Below are 22,625 nucleotides of genomic sequence, written 5' to 3'. Positions count from 1 at the left end.
GTTTGCTAATCACACACTGCAGCGGGAGAAATTCGAAGAACGTAACTCTCAGTGACGAATGCAGCATTTCGAAAATTATTTTTGATAAAACTGTTCAATTCCGGGAGAACTGCTGTGAAAGTTTTTTCTCGTTCCAGCGTAGTTCATATGATTTTAGTATTGCAGCATTTATGGACCAGATGCATCGCTTCAACTGTTCAACAATATTGCAACAAGAGTGTGGGAGACGATATTTTGCGTATACTCCCTTTTCAGAATTAGTTTATTCAAGGTTCTGTAACATAACCAAATTCAGAAATTATTGCTTAATGCATTCACTGGACGTCTTCAGAAGATATAATATTTATGAAAACAACATCGCGAAGTCAAATATTACAGAATATATTTATGGCGACTCCTGGAACGATCTTGTTTTACCGCTGGTCAACATAAGTATAAATGATGATTCGTTTGACGATCCTTGTGTACAAGTTAATATGTTCGACTTGCCATCTGGAAATTACCATGAAGTAATGTTCATTTATCAGCCATATTGTGGTGATATTTGGTGTGGAGTCAACTCTGCAGTACCTGATTTTAATAAATTTTCTCCGTGGACGTGTATTCCTATGCGGTAAGTAAATGACCGAATTAAATAACTGACATACATACTCAATACCTATTCAGTTTCCTCTTCCAATCTTGTAAATTGTGTGCAAGTGAAAGTGTTCATCATCCCCAGAATTCAAACTATTATGTTACTATAAATTTTTTGTAGCTTGTTCCTTATAATTTGGCCGATTTTTTCTTTACGTTGTATTTTTTACTTTGTGATATCGACTTTGCGGGCAGGAGAGATGTAGGCTACGAATCGAATAACCGCAATAATATATACCCTTTTATAGATAGACTGAAATTATTAATGACTGAAAATATAGATTTGTATATAGGTGGAATTATGACTTTGGTTTATTTTTTGTTCCAGGTGCAAAATAACTATCATTTCCATATCCATTATATGTGTCATCATGAGTCTACTGACCACCATCGCAAATGTAGTTGTCATCGGAGTTTTCCTCAAGACCGAGAAGTTAAGAAACAACCAATCTTTATACAAGATGTCAATTGCGTTCTCCGATCTGATTGTAGGATTATTTGTTTTTCCCAGTATAATAGTAACGACGTACTTCTCGTACTCTTCATCAAACCTTCCGTTCGGTTATTACAACACAATCGGATTCATTACCACATTATCTGTATCTGTATCACTGTTAACTTTGATAATGTCGGGATTTGATCGAGTCTTTGCTATGATGCGACCTATGAAGTATTCTCACAGAAGCACACGAAAAATAGCATACTACGTTATAGGAGCCACTTGGTGTATATCTTCGGTTGTCGCGCTATTGCCAATATTAATTCCATCAGTAGGTTATCATATGACCACGTCCAGATCTCTAATTTCTATTGCTAATGGCCACGCCGCTCTTGCAGTTATTGGAATTCCACTAATAATGACGTGGATAAATGGAATCGCCGTCTACTCTGTTGTGAAAACCAGATCGAATATCAGAAGGCCATCAAAGGACTCTTCGGCTTCGCCAAGGAGTCGTCGCCGAATTGTCATGGAAAAAAAGCTTGCAATTACTCTTTGTATAATGATTGGGGTGTTTACAGTTTGCGTTTTGCCTTCATTCGTGCAACAAATTTTGGGCTCGGCAGGTTTATTTCGCAATGCAAATTTTGCAGTATTCACAACTTCGGAGGCTTTTGTAGTTATTACTTTTCTTTCCAATAGCTTATGGAATTGTTTCATATATAATTTTAGACATACCGACTTTAGGGAAAGGGCGAAAAATATTTTCTGTTCCAAATTCAAATCGAATGTTTAGAAAAGCAGAATAAATACCACAAGGAACAGAGTTTCCTGGAGCTAACAAGATTGGTATGATATCTGTATTACCGATGACTTATTTTTATCAACTATATACGCGCTATTGCGAACTTTTTATTTTACTTCTTTCATCATTTCACTTAACGCCCACCAATTTTTGTCGTTGAATTCCAAATCAATATAATAATAACAATAATATTTAATATTGCTCTCCGAATAAGCCTCATTTTCAAGTTTTGATTACCCAACAATAGCCAAGAATGAGTATTAACGTCACGTTAATAACGTGATACATTTTGATTTTTACTAGTAAGTGCTATGCAAAGTATTTGAAGTTAACCCCGACCCACTTGCATGAAGAAGAAGCAATAGTGTATCTTTGTCAGTTGTGTGTATAATTATTTGTGTTTGTATTGTTTTTATGTAAAAATGTTGCATTACAACTTTGAGTTTCTAATTCATTTTGAATTGATTCTTAAATGAGCTTTATTATTAGCAAAACTCGTTAATTCAGAATAGATTGGGTAATAGAAAATATTTAGCACCTACATCACAGTAGTATTCATGAGGTCTTCTTTAACTATATTATGTTGTTATTGCATCGGTATTAGCAATATCGGCCATTTCGGAGATGTCGGCATCGTCAAATGTACTTAACGATATTTCTGATATATATATATATATATATATATATAATTATATATATGTATTCAAACCTCAGATCTTACCCAAAATAATATTAAATGAAGGAATTTAGACAGCTATTGGTAAATGTAATTATTTACAAGTGGATGCGACCACGCATATATATGCGGTATTTACTACCTATTGGATTGAATTGCGGTTGACTGCAGTATAGCCTACGTAGTAGAGATGCACCGATCGGGTATCAGCAATGTCGGCTATGTTTTCCATATCTGTAATATTATTAGTATAGGCTCAAAATGGACCCATATTTCCGATATATTCAGCACTTTGATCTCATCCATAATGTATTGAAGCCTCGTTAAATTATTGCATTAATATAGTGGGTGATTGATTGCCCTTAAATGAATAAGCATATATATATATATATAAATATCACTATGTAATAGTAGCCGCTATGAGTTTTTTAAGCTAGCAGCGCGATTTCTTGTGCCTGTGCACAACGAAACATTTGCTCTATAAAAGTGCATCTTTGCATACGTACAAAGTTAAAATGCATTTTGTGATGTAGTTGGACAAAGTATTTTAATTAATAAACCGTTAGTAGTGCGTTTAGTGACACACGCTTATAGATGACAGCAACTTCCGAGGTGCAGCAAATGAAATAGAATCCCAGCGTGGAAGAAGAATGCAAAAAGGCGGTACCTAGGACCATAAACGATGTTTTGGGCGGACCATGGTCATGTTTTAGGGAAGTGCAACGCAATATAATGGCAAGTTTGCGAGAAACAAGAATGACGTGGTTCATCCGGTTGTAATGGTAAATTTATAGTCGACCACGGCCAGCAGTATGAATCATTATGATAATGACGAAATAGTTCTTTTAAAGTTGATTTTTAGGTTTCAGGTTGATTTTATTGTGTTTTTTTCTACACTGATTGTCTGTTGCTGCAGAAATGAGCAGCCTATGGCTGACATAAATATTCCTCGGGCTATTTTGGGCATGGACTGTTTTGTTGACTACGATTGTACACCCAAGTTCCGTTCATGTAATCTCGATATAACGGTGGAGAAATGTTTGTAGAAAGATGGCCTGGTAGAAAGACTGTGTAAGTTACAGCATAGTTTGGATAATGAACTTAGTATACTAAAGTCCTTGCAAACTCCTGCCACATAGCACAAGAATACCTGACGCAGTTTATTAAATCAAGTTTTATTTTTTGATTCATTTTTATGATATTTTAACAAGCAATTGCAGGTTTCTATGTGCAATTCATTCATGTCGATAGATATTTCGTCACGAATCTTACTTCAACATTTGATGCCTCGTGTTATTGATATTGCGTTGGTCCTAAAATGGGCGGTTGATAGTAGGACTGTGAGTTGTAGCCTACATATCAAGTTTGAACTGAAGCCCATATTGTAGTGTATTCGGCCTTTAGTTCTTAATAAATAGGCACTGAGTTTTCATTACAACACTACTTTATTGCAAGAGCCAAGCACTTCAAAATTAAGACACCATAGCAGTAGCAGACTGAACGGCAAGTCATACAAAACATGTGCACAGATAGAATACGATCGATCGATTACAGCCTCAGATATACGAGGTCAAATAGTACGCCTCAATAACGTCACCTAGCGGTGTAACATCATATATATACCATAATATAGGCTTACCATACGTCCCGCTTTAGGCGGGACCAAAGCGTATGGAACAGTCCCGATTTTTAGCGTCTTTTCCCGCCGTCCTGACAAGTCAGCCCAAAGTCCCGCTTTGGCGTTCAGCCATCCAGCATAATACACGAACATGTTCTCGTTACTGTTGTTTCTGCGTAGCGCAGCGCTAGCCTACTTACTGAAGGTGAATGCGTTTGTTCCATCGTTTCCCGCTAACATTGTTAGAAAACGTATCGCATGTAAAATCAATACTAAGTAGTCTAAATTCGAATTATTTGTACCGGTATCGTTAACGTCAATTCCTTTCTATTTTTCGAACTGAACCTGATATTTGGACAGAAAATATGCGCATGAATTTCGATGACAATATGGTCAATGAAGACAGCCGGGATAGCTTTAAATGTATGCCTATGTAGTAGAATCGGAAAATGTAAAGTTACAAAATCACAGCTAAGGGGTTGTTGTCTTTAGAGATGTCCCACTTTGAAGTCACAAAAATATGGTAACCCTACAATAATATATACCATACCAATAATATATATTATAAAAGTTAAGTAAATTAACATATACAAGTGAAGTGGGGATCGGCAGATAGATAAGTAATGTTCAGCTGCAACATTATCCTGATGTTCGTGGTACTATAAATCTATTTATAGCATATATGATTGTTATATTTATAGCATATATATTGAGAAAACTCTGTTTGATTTTATTCTCAGATTTCCACGATACACAGAATATAAATCTTATAACATTTACCCACACTAGCTTTGAATGGTTTACAATTTACATCGTCTTCTCTCTCCCTATCGAAAGATATCGGAGTCGTATTTATACGTTGATCATAAATCCAATTAAATGCTGTAAACGTGAGCTCGTGATTCACGTTATAAACAGAAACTCCTATTATCTCAATAAGGGTAATTAGGTACATCGTACGGATGGGAACTTAGATATAATTATTTCAATCAGTGCCAAAGGTCTTGAGAATATAGATTTTAATTTGATAATGACTGGATGGAACCTGTTATGTTTCTTAAACTGGTGTAATTTGATTCCTACGAAAGTCTTTGTTCGAATTTTGGGAAAAATTAACTTTGTCATGATGATTTCAACATGAAATGGGGTACATTTGGGGGTTAGTTGCTATATTATCTCCCCATCTTACTAACTGGAAGTTTAAAGATTTGGCACCTCTAATAAATTGAAAATATATAGAAAAATACAATACACAATGTTAAAATTAATGATATAGGTCAAAAAAATATATTTACATGTATATGATCTACAATGAGACACGACATTGAAATAAAGAAGAGTTTATAGAAATAGTAAAGATTGTAAAGTAGAATTACAGAAGGATGGCGTATTTTTATTTTAAAAATTTTGGTTTGGACGGTTAAAACATATTTTCAATTTAATGTATTTCGCTAAGTTAAAATACTTATACTCGCTTTATCGCATTGTTACGATTTTGTCGACCTAGTTGGTCAATATATGCTTGTCCCATGTCGGGAAGAAAAAACGCATTTTTAAGTTTATGCCATCTCAGGGCTTTTTTGAAAAAATAACGCTTTTGGATACAATTTTTGTTTAATGAGCTTATTATTTCACCGTTCTATATGACGGCTTTGTAAATAATTAAAAGTATGACTCGCTCGAATCTACTTTTAGAAAGCATTTTAATTCTAACGAAATCTATTTAATCGAAAAGGAATGTTAACCACAAATATTCAATAATATAAATCTTTTGAAAGGTATTTGAAATTAGAATATTCAAAGTTATTACCATTAATTAATATAAAAAAATTGAAAGCCGAATGAAACGCCATGTATATATATAAGAAGAAAAAGAAGTACTTTACCTTAGTAATAGTGAAAGAATGAAAAATGTCTGTCTCAATGAGGAGAAAAACCTGCAAATCATGAAACAAATTGTAGATTTACATCCTCCTGATCGGTATTCTGTATATCGATTGGGTACGCGCGACAATTCCTCTCTCTATTATTCGGAATAGAGCGCGTAATTTACCGTAAAACAGTCCATATAGTTCATTGTTTTCAACAGTTCGTTTTTGATTAGGTTTTTCACCTCGAACATATATCATGTTCTAAAAGAGTTCATTTCGATCGATGTTCAATACAGTCCATATTCATAATTTTAACGTTTCCATAGTCCGTTACCATAGTTCAATTGTTTTCAATTGAGATTATTGTCTTTTCATAATGTTTTTGATTATTTTGGCTTGATAGCAATTTGCTACTTCAATCGTTGTTCCAGGCAATTTGAATCTCCCCGACGTTCGTAAATTGGTCGAATTTGATTTGTATGTATGTATGTTTATTCGTCTCGTAAAAGCAATATAAAAGAGTAAGTACTTTTAAATACTGAAGACGGGATGTATGCACAAGACCATATTGGCCTAAAACACAGATGTGCGGCATACACCCCTTTGATTTATATAAATTATAATAGGGTAAATCAAATATGTACAATATGGTCCTTTATACAGGCAGTTGTGCGAGGAGGGTGGGTGGATGCGGTAACAGGGATATGGGTGGAGTGTACAAAACTGTTTGTACAAAGGAGTTTGTTAGACAAAACAACATCTATAAATAGAGACACAACACAACATGAAACACAATGCATATGAATATAGTAATAAAATTTTTTTTAAAAAAAAATAAAAAATTAAGAATTTGGATGAATGTACAGTACCATTGAGTGATGATACCACATACTATAAAACGCGGGAATGGTCAAGTTTAAAGGGTGTGTACATATATGGTATGCACCACTCAAGGGCGACAGTGTTATAAGTGGTCTATGGCTGTTCTGGCCAAAATGTGACCCTACAGGTTTTGGCGAAATATGATAAAAAAGGTATGTATCAAATGACTCACTATTATAAGGTTTTTTTTGAAATTCTGGATTCAGCCAAAAACAATGAAGTTTCAAAAAAAAAACAAAAAAAAATTAATAAAAAGCATTTCCACAAAACCTATTATGGTTGCATTTCAGCCAGAAGATTAGAAAGGTATAAAGGTACAGTGGGATAGGGAATGATAAGTTATAAAGAGAAGCCATTTTACCATGTCATGGATTTTCCAATGTAAATTAAAATAATAAAATTATATGGTATCCTGGGATGAGCAGAAGAAAAAGTGTGATTCGGTGATAGGTAGCAACAATGGAAATAAATTGAACAGCATGCTACTCAAACAAAAACCATTGTCCCTACTCCCTACTATTTGAGCATTCTATCTATAACCTAAATTGCTGTGCTTTTGTTGTTGTCTAATTACGCATGACAATGAAATTAGAATGGTGTGCTAGTTATTAATTCAGTCCATTGTTCTATATTGAATCCGGGTGAAGTATCCTGTGGAGTTATTGAAATTGTCAGCTGGTCTATGGTGACTGAAGAGGAGTCAGTTTCCTGATAGTTCATTCAATCCAAATAATCAACAGCTCTCCCTTTCAGTGTTGAACTGACCTTAAAAAAATAATCTCCAAACAGTAACATGTTCAAAGCAGAGAAAATTGCTAATATGATGATAATATATATTGTTTAAGTTTGGAACGAAATTCTGAGTTCGATTTTGAATTTTTGATGTCATTGGGTAGGGAATTCCAAGCTTTTGGTCCACATACTGCGATTGATTCTTGTGAAATACTTTTACTGACAAATGGAATAAAAAAATTATCTTTATTTCTGCTGTTTGAATTTGGGTTTGCTTGGAACAGGCTGTTCAGGCTGGACGGAAGCTCTCCAATGTGACAAGAGAACATCATATTACATAGTTCGAATTTAGCTAAATCCACAACTCGTAGTAGCCTATGCTCTTTAAATAAGTCATCAATTTTTTCGCGATTACCTCTATGAAAAACTCTTCTAATAAAGCGATTGCAAACACTTTGAATTTTTTTGAGAATGGACGATTGGCGATGAACATAAGCTGAGGCACAATAACGAATATGGCTTTCTATCAGAGAGTGGTATAGAGATATTAAACAAGATGTATTTAAGTAGTTGGCTATTTTCGTAATGGCACTAAGAGACGACCTTGTTTTCGATAGAACCATTTTGGTGTGTTGTTTCCAAGACAATTTATCATCGATCATTACACCCAGAAAGCGAGTCTGATTAACTCTTTCTATATTTATTCCATTTAATTCCAAATTTTGTTGCAGAGTTGGACACTTTTGCTTCGGCGTGCTAAATATCATATATTTAGTTTTATCGACATTAATAGTGAGTTTGTTCGCAGACAACCAAGCTTGAATATTTTCTAAGTCGGTATTTGCCTTGGTCAAAAGTTCAGGCAAGTTTTTGCCTCGAAGATATGGCGTTGAGTCATCAGCAAAAAGTATGATATCAGAGTGAAGAAGAGAATTCGGAAAGTCGTTAATAATGATTGAAAAACATAATGGAGCCAAAATAGAACCTTGTAAAGTACCTACAGTCAAATTACAGTATGTGCTAGATGCTACATCATTGTATATAACTACTTGTTTCCTTCCTGATAAGTAGCTTTTAAACCAATTATAACTCTGACCTCTAACGCCAATATGGTGCAATTTGGCTAGTAATATGTCATGGTCAATACTATCAAATGCCTTGGAAAGGTCCAAGAACATACTGAGAGTATACTCATTCTTATCAAATCCTTCTAGAATTTTACTGACAAGCAGGGATGTTGCATGAGATGTTGAATGATTTTGACGAAAGCCAAATTGTTGTGAATAAAAGAAATTTTTTTGGTCTAGGAAATGGTTGAGTCGTTTGTACATAATTTTTTCTAGAATTTTTGAAAATGCGGGAAGTAAGCTGATCGGTCGGTAGTTTTTTACATCTTTTGCATTTCCTTTTTTGAACAATGGCATAACTTTGGATAATTTGAACTGGTCTATGTATTTACCAGATTGTAATGAGCAGTTAAAGATATGTGCGAGAGCACAAATACAATTCCAGGGCATCATTCGTATAACTTTAAAGGGAATTCCATCTATTCCACAACTGGTTTTGGGTCGCAAAGATTTCAGAATATTTTGGACTTCGAAAGCTGTTGTTGGGGCAAGAAACATGGAGGTTTTACTGGGATGCCCCATATATTGCTTAAAGTCATCCCTTCTAGTATGAGTAAACCGTTCGACCATTTTATTTCCAATTGTAGAAAAGTGCGAGTTAAAATGATCTGCTATTTCGACAGGATCCGAGGTTTCCTGGCCGTTAATAGAAAATACTTTTGTTAGATTTGGTTTAGAACGCCCAAGCAGATCGTTCATAGTACGCCAAGTTTTCTTAAGATCATTACGATGTCTACCTAGTAATGACTTGTAATAATTTTGTTTCTTAGCAGTTATCAATTTCTCATATTTTTTCTTGCATTCTGAATATTTAAATTTGGTCTGCTCTGATTTTTCAGTAAGATAGTTTTTGTATAGTTTATGCTTTTTTTTCTGCATTTTTAAGAGTTCCTTGTCAAACCATTTATTATTATTTTTAATATTTCTTTTCTTCAGAGGGAAGCAAGTTTTAAAAGATTCAGAAAAATACTCATTAAAAATTCTGAAGGCTATATCAGGATCTGTTTTGCTGAACACAGCAGAAAAGTCACTTTGTTCTAACATGAGTTTAAAATTATCTAAATTTGAGATATTATATTGCCTGAAGTATTCGTTTTCTGCCTTGCGAAGTTTTTTTCTTAATGGAATGCAAACCAGGACTGGCAGGTGGTCTGAAATAGGATCCACTATTATTGCACTGCGGGGTTTACAATCAAAGATGTTTGTCCAAATATGGTCAATGATTGTAGAGCTGCTTTGAGTGATTCGAGTTGGCTTTGATACCACAGGGTAAAATGAAGCCGAATTCATCAGCTCACAAAATTCATCTACAGTCTTGTTTGTTTCCAGAAGATTATAATTGAGGTCTCCCATGATAATACAATTTTTCGATAAGGTTTGGAGTGTCGATTCCAGAATACTAATAAATTGATTATTGCTTTGACTATCTGATAAGGGAGATCTGTAAATTGTTCCACACGTCACAATTCTATCCTTTAAATAAATGTCTACGAAAGTGGATTCAAAAATTCGCTCATTCATAATTGAAATGTCAGGTCTAGCCTTGAAGGTAATATTTTTTTTGATGTATAGGCCAACACCCCACCTTTCGAAGTCACTCGAGGATTTGATAAAAAAGTATAGTCACCCAGGTTCATGTGGGATCCTATCTGATTTGGTTTTAGCCATGTTTCATTGACTGCTATTAAATCTGGGCAGACTGTCATTGAGGCTATAAGAGCTTCAAGTTTTGAAAAGTTTCTTGGGTTGGCCAAGGAACGCATATTAATACACATTGTGACAAGTGGGTTCAAGTTATCACTGCATAGGATATCTAAATTAGCGGCAGAAAGATATTGACAATCAGACATACAAATTTTTGTGGAATCGCTTATTTCATCATTATCAATATTCAGTAACGACGCCTCAGTAAAAAATTCGTTAAGAAGTTCTGGGGTCAGAGTCGAGGAAGGGTCATTATTCAGGCATAGGTCATTTACTTCTGTATTAGATAACGAGCTGAATGGCAGGCTATTTCGTAGGCAAAGTCTACAGTACCAAGGTATATCATTTGGTTCATTACATAGTTTACGAAACTCTTGTAAATTTAAACCACTACATTTTAGATGAATCCAACGATTACATTTATCACAGTAGATCCCCTTTTCCCTATTGTTTACAGATTTTTGGCATCCATGACATGGTAAATCTCTCTTATTAACATTCATATGGGCAAAAAAGATAAACAAAAGTAAATAAACAAAAGTTGCTCTTGTGTTTAGTGCTTACAATGAGAATTTGGGCTGTTCTAGCATATCAATAATTCATAGTCTGTAGTTTTACGGTATCTTACTTATATCATAATATCTGATGTGGTTCTAATAATTATTTTCTTACCGTTATGAAATCCATATATGTCTCCATTCATAGTCCAAACATTCTTAAGTCCGAGAACTCTTCTTGCTTCGGTGAGAAGTTCGACTCGACGTTTTGTCAGCGATTCGGTAATTGATAGTCCAGTCTTTTTAAGTCTTCTTTTCATGGAGTAAATCATATTTTTGGTGCTGCGACGAACAAATTTAACTATTATAGGAACGTTTCCTTTGCCATCAGCTGGGAGAATATGTGTAACGTCTATATCTCCATATTGTATAGGCCATTCTAATTTCAAGGCCGAGTTTAGCGTATTAGCCACATATGTTTCAAATTGACCATAATGACCTGCTTTCGGTATTCGTTTGCAGCCATGCAGTAAGATACAGTTCCTCCTCCCATATTGTTCTAAATTATCGATTGCAATTTCGTTTTTTGTGGCGCTTTCTTTAATTTGTTCAACTATTTTGGCTAAACTTTCAAGTTTATTTAATATGCAGCTAGATTTGTTTTCCAGGGCGTCAAGCTTGGTTGCCGGAAGATTGGGTACCGGTGGACTGATGTTGTTGACCTCCAAGTTTGGCCTTCTAGTACTTCGCTTAGCTCCATTGTCAATTTGGGTTCCTGCCGGTACTTGAACGTTGCCAGAATTTTTCATCTTAGCTAATTTGGTTTCCACTTCAGCCCTGGCTTTCTTTTCCTTTGCTATATCTTGTTGTAGTTCTATCTGTTGTTTTTGCAGGCATTGTAAAGTCGCTAGCACCTCTTTCATAAGTTGACTTTGGTTGTTGGTTGCTTCGATATTATCCATGTTATTTCACGTAGTCCGTTGTTTGTAAGTACAGGTTTATAGTATTGTTAGATTTAGCTAGAACGTTAGCCTATATTCAGCAGCACATCTAAATCTTATTAACAGCAATATTGATTTCGCCCGTATTGTAGAGACGGTTTTCGGCAATTGTTGAAAACTTTCGCTTGGTCAGCTTTTTGGTTGATTCCGTCAAATTGTTGCTTGTCCTGGTTGTTGTCCGTTGATCTGGTCCGTTTCAGAAGATTAATTCAAGTCGGCTTTGTCACCATTTATAGCATAAATGATGGTTATATTTATAGCATATATATTGAGAAAACTCTGTTTGATTTTATTCTCAGATTTCCACGATACACAGAATATAAATCTTATAACATTTACCCACACTAGCTTTGAATGGTTTACAATTTACATCGTCTTCTCTCTCCCTATCGAAAGATATCGGAGTCGTATTTATAGGCCTACGTTGATCATAAATCCAATTAAATGCTGTAAACGTGAGCTCGTGATTCACGTTATAAACAGAAACTCCTATTATCTCAATAAGGGTAATTAGGTACATCGTACGGATGGGAACTTAGATATAATTATTTCAATCAGTGCCAAAGGTCTTAGGAATATAGATTTTAATTTGATAATGACTGGATGGAACCTGTTATGTTTCTTAAACTGGTGTAATTTGATTCCTACGAAAGTCTTTGTTCGAATTTTGGGAAAAATTAACTTTGTCATGATGATTTCAACATGAAATGGGGTACATTTGGGGGTTAGTTGCTATAGTACAACTCCTATTCAATGTTACTGACCTCCAGCACAAGCTGGAAACTTTTCAGTGTTATATTTAGGTTGATTCTGCTAACAACATTTCTTCCATATTCGCCTTACTCACTCTTACCCTGTATTCTTATAATCAAATGTTTATCGTGTCTGATTTTATGAGAAGTCGAGTTTATTTTTTCCAACTAGTAAAAGACAAAAATCGTGCAAAAAATAAGGAAAGAATGATATTAACACAGATGAGAAAAGTAAATTATTATACGAAATTGAATCCGTTAAAAAAAATTTCTGTGATAATATCAACTTCCGCGTGGAACTCAGTTGTACATGCGCGTATAAACAAACAAATGCTTGACTGGAAAATTTTGTTTCAAGACTGCTTCTTGGGAAAGGCGTAGAAAAGAGTCATTGTTTTGCCGTGGTTGAATTCTAATAATTATCGTACCTTATTCTGTGTAATTCTGCTTACCTGTATCTAAGTTAGTTTCCAAAATGGCATTCTATGAATTGCAGGCCAGTAAGATTGAAGCAGAAGTGATGAAATATCACATAGACACACAGAGCTGGACCTCAATGCAACCTCGTGATGGTATGAGCATTGCATACAGAAAATCGCCTCATTTTAATGGTCACTTATACAAATTTGAATGTGTAATTGATGGCCCAGATGATGCAATATATGATGTTATGAGACCTCCATTAATCAGAGAAGAACGATTGAGGTGGGACAATAGTGTTAAAGATTTCCAGTGCATTCGTAATATATCTGATGAAATGATGATCGGTATATTCATAACACATTCTGCTGGAATGGGGATGATTTCTTCCAGAGAGTTTTTGGATTTATATTACTTTAAAAAACATATACCTAGTGATGATGCTGAGTTCGACAGAATCTCATGGATACTTGCTGGAAATATTGAAGTTGCGGAACGCCCCATAACATCCAAATATGTTCGTGCTCACAACCATCCGACCGGTTATGCAGTACGCAGATACAAAAACAATCCAAACAAATCCAATTTATGTTTGTACATCAACGTAGATATAGGCGGAATGATTCCTCGCTCTCTCATTGAACGTTTTCTTCCTAGCCAGCAAGTTTTGTATATTGAAAGTGTGAAGAAGGAAGTTTTTAGACGGCTTGGGAAAGCTGGCTAAACTAACGTTTTTTAGCCTAGTAGACTAACATACTTTTTTGAAAGTTAATTTCAGACAATCAAAAAATCTCAACCTTATCATTATGATTTTTTAATATTGCAATGCATAACTGTAATGTATTAACTTTCAAGTTTTACAAAATACGAGTTAGAACAAGGTGTAGGCTACATTAGAAAATTTGTAGTATGTGCTGGAAATGCCAACATCGAATAAGCAGTTATTTTAATGGATTATGATATTATACAAACTTGGTAAATCTTAACATGTTTTATGTTTTTTAAAGAAGCCCTGAACATTTCTATACATTACACAATTTGACTCAAATTTGCATGGAATATGTTAGGTTATCAACAAGTATAAATAACATTCATTCTTTCATATAGAACACCTCAAAATGATGATCTAACCAAAGTAGCTTGCAGTTACATCTTATAATAATCTCTGGTACTTTGTGTTTACTGATTTTTTAATAATTTTTATATAGTATTCAAGTTCGGAGAAAACATTCCTTTGTATACATTTTTCGATGATATTATATGGGTTTGAGCAGCATTGATTGTGAAAATTTATGCTTTTGATTTTATTTCGCCTATACCTAATTTTATCAATCTTCTCTTAGTGTTATTTTATTTCAACTTTTCATAGTGCATTTTGCAGTATTCTTTGTTTTTCTCTTGGTGCTCTGAAATGTTACTAAAATACATACAAGCGCAGTAACCTCAATTTATTCTTGAACAATTTTTTCTAAGCACTTAGAGTGTATACTCATATTTTAATTGGAAAGTGTTACTATATTCATGTAGCGTTGATTAATCTTACATGATTTGAGTGAACTTTTTTCGCAATACAGCTCCATGAGTCATTTATAAATATAAATATGAACTTGCACATATGATATGCACAGGATCATGACATTGTGGCCATCCTCTGCGCCTGTAACTACTAAAACATTTATCCTGTTATGAAACAAGTACCGGTATATGTCAGAATACTGACAGCTTTTGTGTGAGGCAGGTTTGCTGAAGCAATACAAAATTAGCATAATTATGTCATATGAATTATTCTTTTTTTCTACCTAAAGCAACCTGAATAATGCTTTATTTACATTAATTTGGCCGTTATCAGCTTCCATAATACATGTATCTGTCTTTTGTGGTCCAGCGTGTATATTGTTGCAAATGCCTCCATGGTGATTTGCTTTTTGTGTCTTATAGTCTTATGTTCCAGTAGCCTATTCTTTGATTTTATCTGTGCTAATGATGCAATTTCTGTTAAAGTAGAATTATTGATTTATGCAAGTTGATACTATTATAGCTAATCTTGTATTAGGTGAGTCAGTGAAATGAAAGCTTTAAATAAATTTATTAAAATTTTCATTTGAATTCCTTTATCAAAAATACAGCATCTTGTATATAATATAATAGATAAGGATTTTCTTATTCATCCCTGGGTGAGGAAAGCCGGTGGTGCAAAAAAATTGGCGAACCATGGCTTTGTGCCCTTGTACCAGTCAAAGTAAAGTAAAGTATTATTTTTTCATGAAAATTTGCTGAAAGCAAAATCATGCCGTTTACACTGGTGTGGAGGACCGATGCCTTGCGTAGGGGCCACCACCGAAATGCCAAGAGCAATCAGTGCCACATGAAATTTTGTGCATCGGATTTGGAGCAGGCAGATGGTGGGCGGAGTTTACAAATACTGTATTTCCCGGCGAATAAGTCTACCCGGTAAATAAGACGAGGCTCGTTTTTAAGCCTGAAAAAATGGGTTTTTGCATATAACCTCCCAATGGGACAAGCGGCAGTAAAATCGGAATCTCAAATTATCATGCAAAGGCCTCTGAGCGGTCGAGGTGTTTGTGCATTCGTTAAAATAACCCATAATAGCGTTATATTCAATCCATGACAACTACGGGAATTCAAACTTGTCTTTTAATTTAATTGTGTTCGAGGTAACACGGCAATCTGTGGACATAATAATGTGAGATAAACTGCCTGATTATTACTTATCGATCTTAAGATCGGTGTATATTGATAGGTATTTGTATGTATGTCTGTGTGTGTGTGTGTCTGTTAGATAAACGCGATATCTCACGAAAGCGGGATTGAATCTGCTCCAGATTTTGCATGTGCATTCATCTTATCTCGGACCAGAATCCTATTGATTTTGGGCGAATTATGTCGTATAATTAGCGAGTTATCAATCAATTATTGATATAGTGATCTAGATTTTTGTAAAGCGAGAGAATTTTGAAACCCGCCGAGTGTGTGTGTGCGATGCGCAGTGCGCAAGTTACAAGAGCGGATGAATCGAAACTGCAGTTTCTGTTTTGGGGGATCCCCTAACTATCGATCGATAAGTCTTCGGTTTCCAACCGATATTCTCGTATTTAGTTTTGATACATATTTTTGCGCTCTTGCGAATTTGTTATCGCCAATTTGAAAATCCCAAGATCTGCTTTTTTAAATCCCTGAAACAGTGGCGTAGCCAGGGGGTGGTTTTGCGAGTCGAAACCCCCCACCCCCCCATTCTAAAATGTAAAAAAAAATAAAAATTTCAGAACCTCCCCTTTTGAAAATTTCTGGCTACGCCCCTGCCCTGAAAGTACAATTCAATTAAATATACATATAAAATGTACAGTATATATCAAACATACATATTTCGAAATCTCCAGAAACGAAATGTGTTGTTTCATTAATTAATAGTGATCAATTTAATCTACGATTGCGACAATATAAATAGTGTCTCTGCTCCAAAATACCAACGCAATCCGTGGACATAAACATGTCCAATTAATAATTCTGGGAATGGTTAACCGATTTCATATGGTTAACGGTTATGATTTATTTTAACCGTTAACTGATAACTCAGGTACAAATCATCTTTATACCGTACAATTTCGTCAAATATGATTACGTCATCGCAAGTATATCTTTTGCGGCGTTTAATTCAAAAAAAATATTACTGTGTGGGTAAGGAATCAATACAAGTAAAAAATAATGGAAGCACGAAGGTTGCTAATAATAAAAATTTACAATGATGAATTTAGAATCAGTTTTCGGTCGATTTTGAAATATATTATTCACGATTTCATTGTAGAATCGGATATTCAATGTCATACAATAAGTGTGCAGTTGATGCCGTTTTTCTTTATGATATATATCTCGAAGTAGAATTTGCACATAGAACACTCAGAATTTGTCACATAAATGACGTTTAACAACGGAATCGGTTTTTCTAAAATATTTCCACATGCGCGAACCGCGATGCCTATTTTTTGCAGCATAGGAATTATGAAACTATCTCGATTCGTGAATAATTTTGAGCGATACCGGGATAAGAACACGTGAAATTGCTTTATAACCATTGTGACGTAACAAGCTGAAATTATAATTATTACGTCAAACGTCACGCGGCGGTTAACCGGTTAATTTTACCCGGTTAACGGTCAAAGTGTTTTCCCTAATATTCCCAGCCCTAACAGTTATGTTGCTACAACAATTATTTCGCTCCGTCGCAATGCTGTCACTCATTATTTTAAAGATATCACCCTAAAAAAAATTAAGTCAGCGATAATATCCCACAGAGTAAAATTTATTTCAAAAACTGAATCAAATATACTTTACATTAATTATTATACATATATCATAATCGGTCAGGCCCCGTTTTAGTATTTTATAATGTCGCTTTTCAATCAGGAAAATTTGTGTCACGCATTCACTTCTTTGTTTACCTCAGCATCTTGTTACACATGATTATGTAATAACTCGTTTCTCACAAGTGCCATGGTTGTTTGACAACAATGAGGTAATTATCGTGTCCTCATGGCACAAAACACATGTTGAGGGAAATTTGTGATTTAGCGAGAATATATGCTGACATAAAAGATGTTTACGGCGTGAATAAACGATCACCAGATTCACAGAGCGAGAACGTCGATTCATCTAAACCAGCGTTTCCCAACCATTTTTGGTCGCGGACTATTTTCTCACAAGGGAAAACCTTTGCGGACTCAAGGTGCGTTTATTGCAACCTTACTCTGTGCGAAGAAGCAATAAAATCAAACACAACAGACTTTTAACAAATTTCAAAATCGGGAATTCGACGCAATCACGCGTTCGTTAAAAAAGTCAACTTTTTTAGTGTATAATGGCCTTTTCTGGCGCACAATATTCAATCCTTGAGAACGACGAGAATTCTATTTTAATATGGTAACTCGCGGGTTGCGTCGACTTACAACAAGATGAAAGCATCACTTCTTTAAAATGCCACGGCAATCTGCGAACATACTAATGTGAGAATATATTGCCCGATTATATTTAATTTTGATACATATTTTTTGTGATCTTGCGAATTGGTTATCGCCATTAGAAAATTTCCTATTATCTGGTATAAATTTCCAGAAAGTATAACTCGCTTTAGTACTCATTGAAATATGATTAAATTATTAATAAATCAAAAATACATATTCATCGACCTGCTTTATCATTGATTAAATAGCTGTGATCATTTTAATCTGCGGTTGTGTTGACGGAATAAAAGCAATACTACTCAGAAAATACTTTGTACTAATTTTTTTTTTTCGATTTGAATTTTTGTGAATTCGACAAATCTGAGCTGTTTTTACAACACTTACGGCGCTGTAGTACTGTACATACCAATATAAAGGCAGTAAAGCAAAGAATCTGTGGAATGGTTTAAGGAATTTATTAATATTGTTTGCTGCTATATAATGTTTTATAATTTATGAAAATCCAAAAAATGCATGTCCTATAGAGTGATCTGAAATAATAATGTTATTTATTGTTTTTTTGATTTTGAACGATATTGTTTATTGCAATATTATTTTTATTTAATAAAAATCCGATGAAAAAAAAAAAAAAAAAAGTAAAGCAAAGAATCCTAAGGTAAAATGCACTGGTACATATATTTACTACTGGTAGCACCCAAATTTGCAAATTTTGCGACTTGCCGCGGACCGATTCTATCGCTGAAGATATTTCATGGTCCCAATTCAATAATGAGCTCAACCCGAAAAAATGAGAATTATCATACTCGCCCAGTAAGACGTCTCCGTCTCCCCCCCCCCTCCCAAAAAAATAAAATAAATAAAAATCAGGCCAAAAATTTAGGTCTAGAAAACGACTTATTCGCCAGGAAATTCGATAACCGAAATTCACAAAAAACTAATTCCAAGGTTCTTTGCGATCTTTTATAGAAAGCCCCGCCAAGAAACGCCACCCCTAGAATGGGTCAAACGTCTGTTGTCAGACTGTCAGACAATGACAGAAGTTGGGGGATGTACAGCGTGTTTTTATCACTTCGATTTCACCGATTTTTCCGACGCTTGAGTTAATAAACTGTTTAGCACTCTTGCTGCCTTTATCAACGGTAAATTTTTGTTCAACTGGGTATGCTTCTACCGAATCAAGCATGATTTGATTCTAACAGACTTTGCCACATGAAATTAGGAACTTAACATTAATAAATGTGACAATTATTAGCCAGTTAGGCATAAGTGAGAATTAATATTTTTAGATATTTTCTAAACCGATGGATAATACGTACCTCCTTTTTTAGGAGTCTAAATTAGACCTCCGAAGTGCGTATTATACGCGGAAAATGCGGTACTTTTTTAATTCCGGCCTAGAGGGTTTTTTACAATGCAAAGCCCAAATGTGGTGTCAGTATTGCCCCACGACGGTGCGTATTAGTATTTTCGATACAGTGAATTTTATATGTATTTTTTATATGTATTAGTATTTTCGATACAGTGAATTTTATATATTTTATAAGTATAAAGTGCATATAATTATAAGTGATATATAAAAAACTAAAAAATGTAAAAAATCTTAAAAAAAATATGTAAAGCCTATCCTATAAATACTTTTCTCAGATAATTAAATTTATCAAATACGTTAGAAGTGAACAAATCCATGGGCGCTTCTTAAGTATGCGTACCAAGATGGCGGACACCGGAACGTGGTATGTGTAGCAGGTTGGAGTTTTTAGGATAAATTTAGGAACAAATACTACGGGAGTCACTTGTCTAGTCCACGAACTCGTTATAAATCTAGAATGAGAAAATTGTAATAAATTATGGCTAACCACAATCTGCTACGCATACTACGTTCCGGTGACCGCCATCTTGGTGCACTTTGGGAGTACCGTTATATGTTGGAAACTGCTTGTTTGAGGAAGTCTGATTTTGGTCAGAGGAAACAATACAGAAATACATTTGCGTTAGTGTGCAGCAGGATTCTTGAATTGCATAGTTCTTATGCTTTGTATCTGTAAATCTGTGGTTATTGATTGTCTGGGAATCCTCTGATATCCAATTTTGCATCAGAATTTTAACCGATTTTGTGCTAACGATGTCAATTTGCATGCAAGACGGCGCATTAGGTCATTTTTATTCAAGGTATCTCAGATAATTTGGACGAAAATTAGAATTTTGCCGAATTGATTCCGATGACAGGTACTGCACGAGGAAAGGACATAGCTCAAGCAATATCGGAATGTTCCGGCAGAATGCAGCTTGAACTATAAAAATTTATTTCTGCTACTACCGGTCGGCCCAGTCGGTTTATGATTCTAGTATCAGATTAACTAACAGGTATTCACCCACATATATATAAAATAAAGGTCTGTCAACGGATTGACATTTGTTTAGGTCATCAAGTTAGACTGTAGGCTTGCATTTATATTGTATTTTTAATTAAATACGATGTATATGACTGGCTTTTGTGAATATTTGCCAAAGAGTGAGTTATATCTCGATTTCGAATTTTTGTAAAATTGTTGATACTATATAATATTTGGACGAATGACTATAGGTTCGAGCATTAATAACGTAGAAAAGCAGAATTCGATTTATACATATCTGCTGTTACAAATATCTATACTGTATTTGATTTAACACCGGAACGACGAAACCCGACTCCATTCTGGTCTATAAGATCGAAAACCTGTAGCCATGCATAGGTAATCATCGAATTTCTATCTGTATGATTTCCTGATAATTAAGCATCCGCGACGAATGCTATCTACTTTCTTATTGTTAAGATTCGTTGTAATCGTATCACACCGAGAAATAGTTGCAACCAAGGTAGTATAGATAGCAATATCTAGTAGCAGATTTATATGCCGGTAACTAAACTAATATTAGTAAAAGATAGAATAAGATTCTACTTTTTAACTACCTGAAGGAAGTACTCCAAACAGTACTTTTCACCTTTACACATTACTATAATTTTCCTATGATTAACTATATTGTTTCTTTCACAACATCTATTTAAACTTCTGTTTTTACCTATTCAGAAAATATACAATGTTACAACGTTTGGTTTTCAGCGATCGGTTTATTTTGGGGATTGTAGTTATTTGTTTATCCTCATACTTCATTTATCTATCTTATAGACCTTCTATTATTTCGAAGAGTGTGTTGCATGAAGATCATACAGAGAATCAAACAGTGAAATTGAAATACAATTATCTGTTTTATGAAAACATCTTGTATAATTTGAGCAATGGTCAGTGGGTGAAAAAGATTTATAGCTTTAATAAAAATAAGGAAGAATAATATGATAAATTATTGAAAGAAGAAGGAGAATTGGATTCCTATTTAGCTGAATTTGGCGTTAAACGAATAGATACACGATTATGGAGAGACAATAACAAGTGTGGATTTAATAAGTGAATACTTATATATATGAAAATTCTTAGATTTTTTGCCCGTCTTTAGTTTTGTCCCGGCTTGCAGTAGAGGATTTGAGATATTGATTAAGCGTGACATTGCAGAATAGTCTTTTCCTCGAATATTATTTATTGTATTGTTGATAACATCTCGGTAATAAATTAAACAAAACATGGCAATCCGTAGAGTCAAAAAAACATAAGCAAAACATACTTTCCACCAATATGGATTGCTGAAAGTTTGTAATTCTTATTTCGAAGTTTTGTCAACTTTTGCTTACAATTTAATGACTTTATTGTTTATGATTTTCATAAATAACTTTGGGTGTTTTTTGAGTTGAATCCTCATTTAATAATCATGAAAATCATTTTTCAGGTTTCTAAACGAACGCCAGTTTGGAAGGTTTTCAAAATAATGTTTTAAAATACTCCAGCTGGAAGTTGGTGCGATGCAAAAAGCGAAAAACCTTGTTGCAGGCTGCATCGACATTCGTCACGCTAATAACCGAATTGCGTAAGTCATTTTTAGCAGTTTCGAGGAAAACGTAAAAAACTTCCTCTTGGTATTGTTTCGCCATGTAGAGTAAATAATTTCCCATGGTTCATTATTTTAGTGGTAGCCGGATTTAAATTAATTTGTATGACGCAGGCATGTGACGTCATAATGGCGCACTGTGACTTACGCAGAAATGCGCCTATGACTTGGTGACATACGCAATTTCGCAACTTTGTTGGAACTATCATTCCTCGAAAGCGAACATTCAAAAAACGAATGTAATTTACAGTCTCTACAATGTCCAAACCCCAAAACAGCTTATCTGTTTTAATAACATTTTATTTTTTATTTTTGAAATATATATTTCAACAATTTATTGCGCTCTCAACACCCACCAACATTGAGACTTTTCATAGATATTGATTATAAAGTATAAAAAAATAAACAAGAGCGCTGAATTGCAGGTGTGTACGACATTCAAAATACGATTCGATCATAACTTTAACCTTGTGAACACAACCATACAATGCCATTCAACAAACAATGGAGA

The 22,625-nt window shown here is 34.4% G+C and overlaps 2 protein-coding genes across 2 annotated transcripts; both read left to right on the top strand.

The window, feature by feature from the left end:
* Positions 1–50: 50 nt before the first annotated feature.
* On the top strand, positions 51–2,186 carry LOC120337313 (histamine H2 receptor-like). Its single transcript, XM_039405071.2, has 2 exons — positions 51–613; positions 965–2,186. Exons 1-2 carry the CDS (start codon positions 171–173, stop codon positions 1,869–1,871), a joined length of 1,350 nt encoding a protein of 449 aa, XP_039261005.2. The 5' UTR covers positions 51–170; the 3' UTR covers positions 1,872–2,186.
* A 10,845-nt stretch (positions 2,187–13,031) lies between these two features.
* On the top strand, positions 13,032–15,266 carry LOC120337336 (stAR-related lipid transfer protein 5-like). The gene has a single exon (XM_039405105.2). The coding sequence runs from the start codon at positions 13,216–13,218 to the stop codon at positions 13,882–13,884; it is 669 nt and encodes a 222-aa protein (XP_039261039.2). The 5' UTR covers positions 13,032–13,215; the 3' UTR covers positions 13,885–15,266.
* The last annotated feature ends 7,359 nt before the right edge of the window (positions 15,267–22,625 follow it).

Source organism: Styela clava, chromosome 10 (assembly GCF_964204865.1).
Source record: "Styela clava chromosome 10, kaStyClav1.hap1.2, whole genome shotgun sequence".
Classification (NCBI taxonomy): domain Eukaryota; kingdom Metazoa; phylum Chordata; class Ascidiacea; order Stolidobranchia; family Styelidae; genus Styela; species Styela clava.
This window is presented reverse-complemented; position numbering and strand designations above follow the sequence as displayed.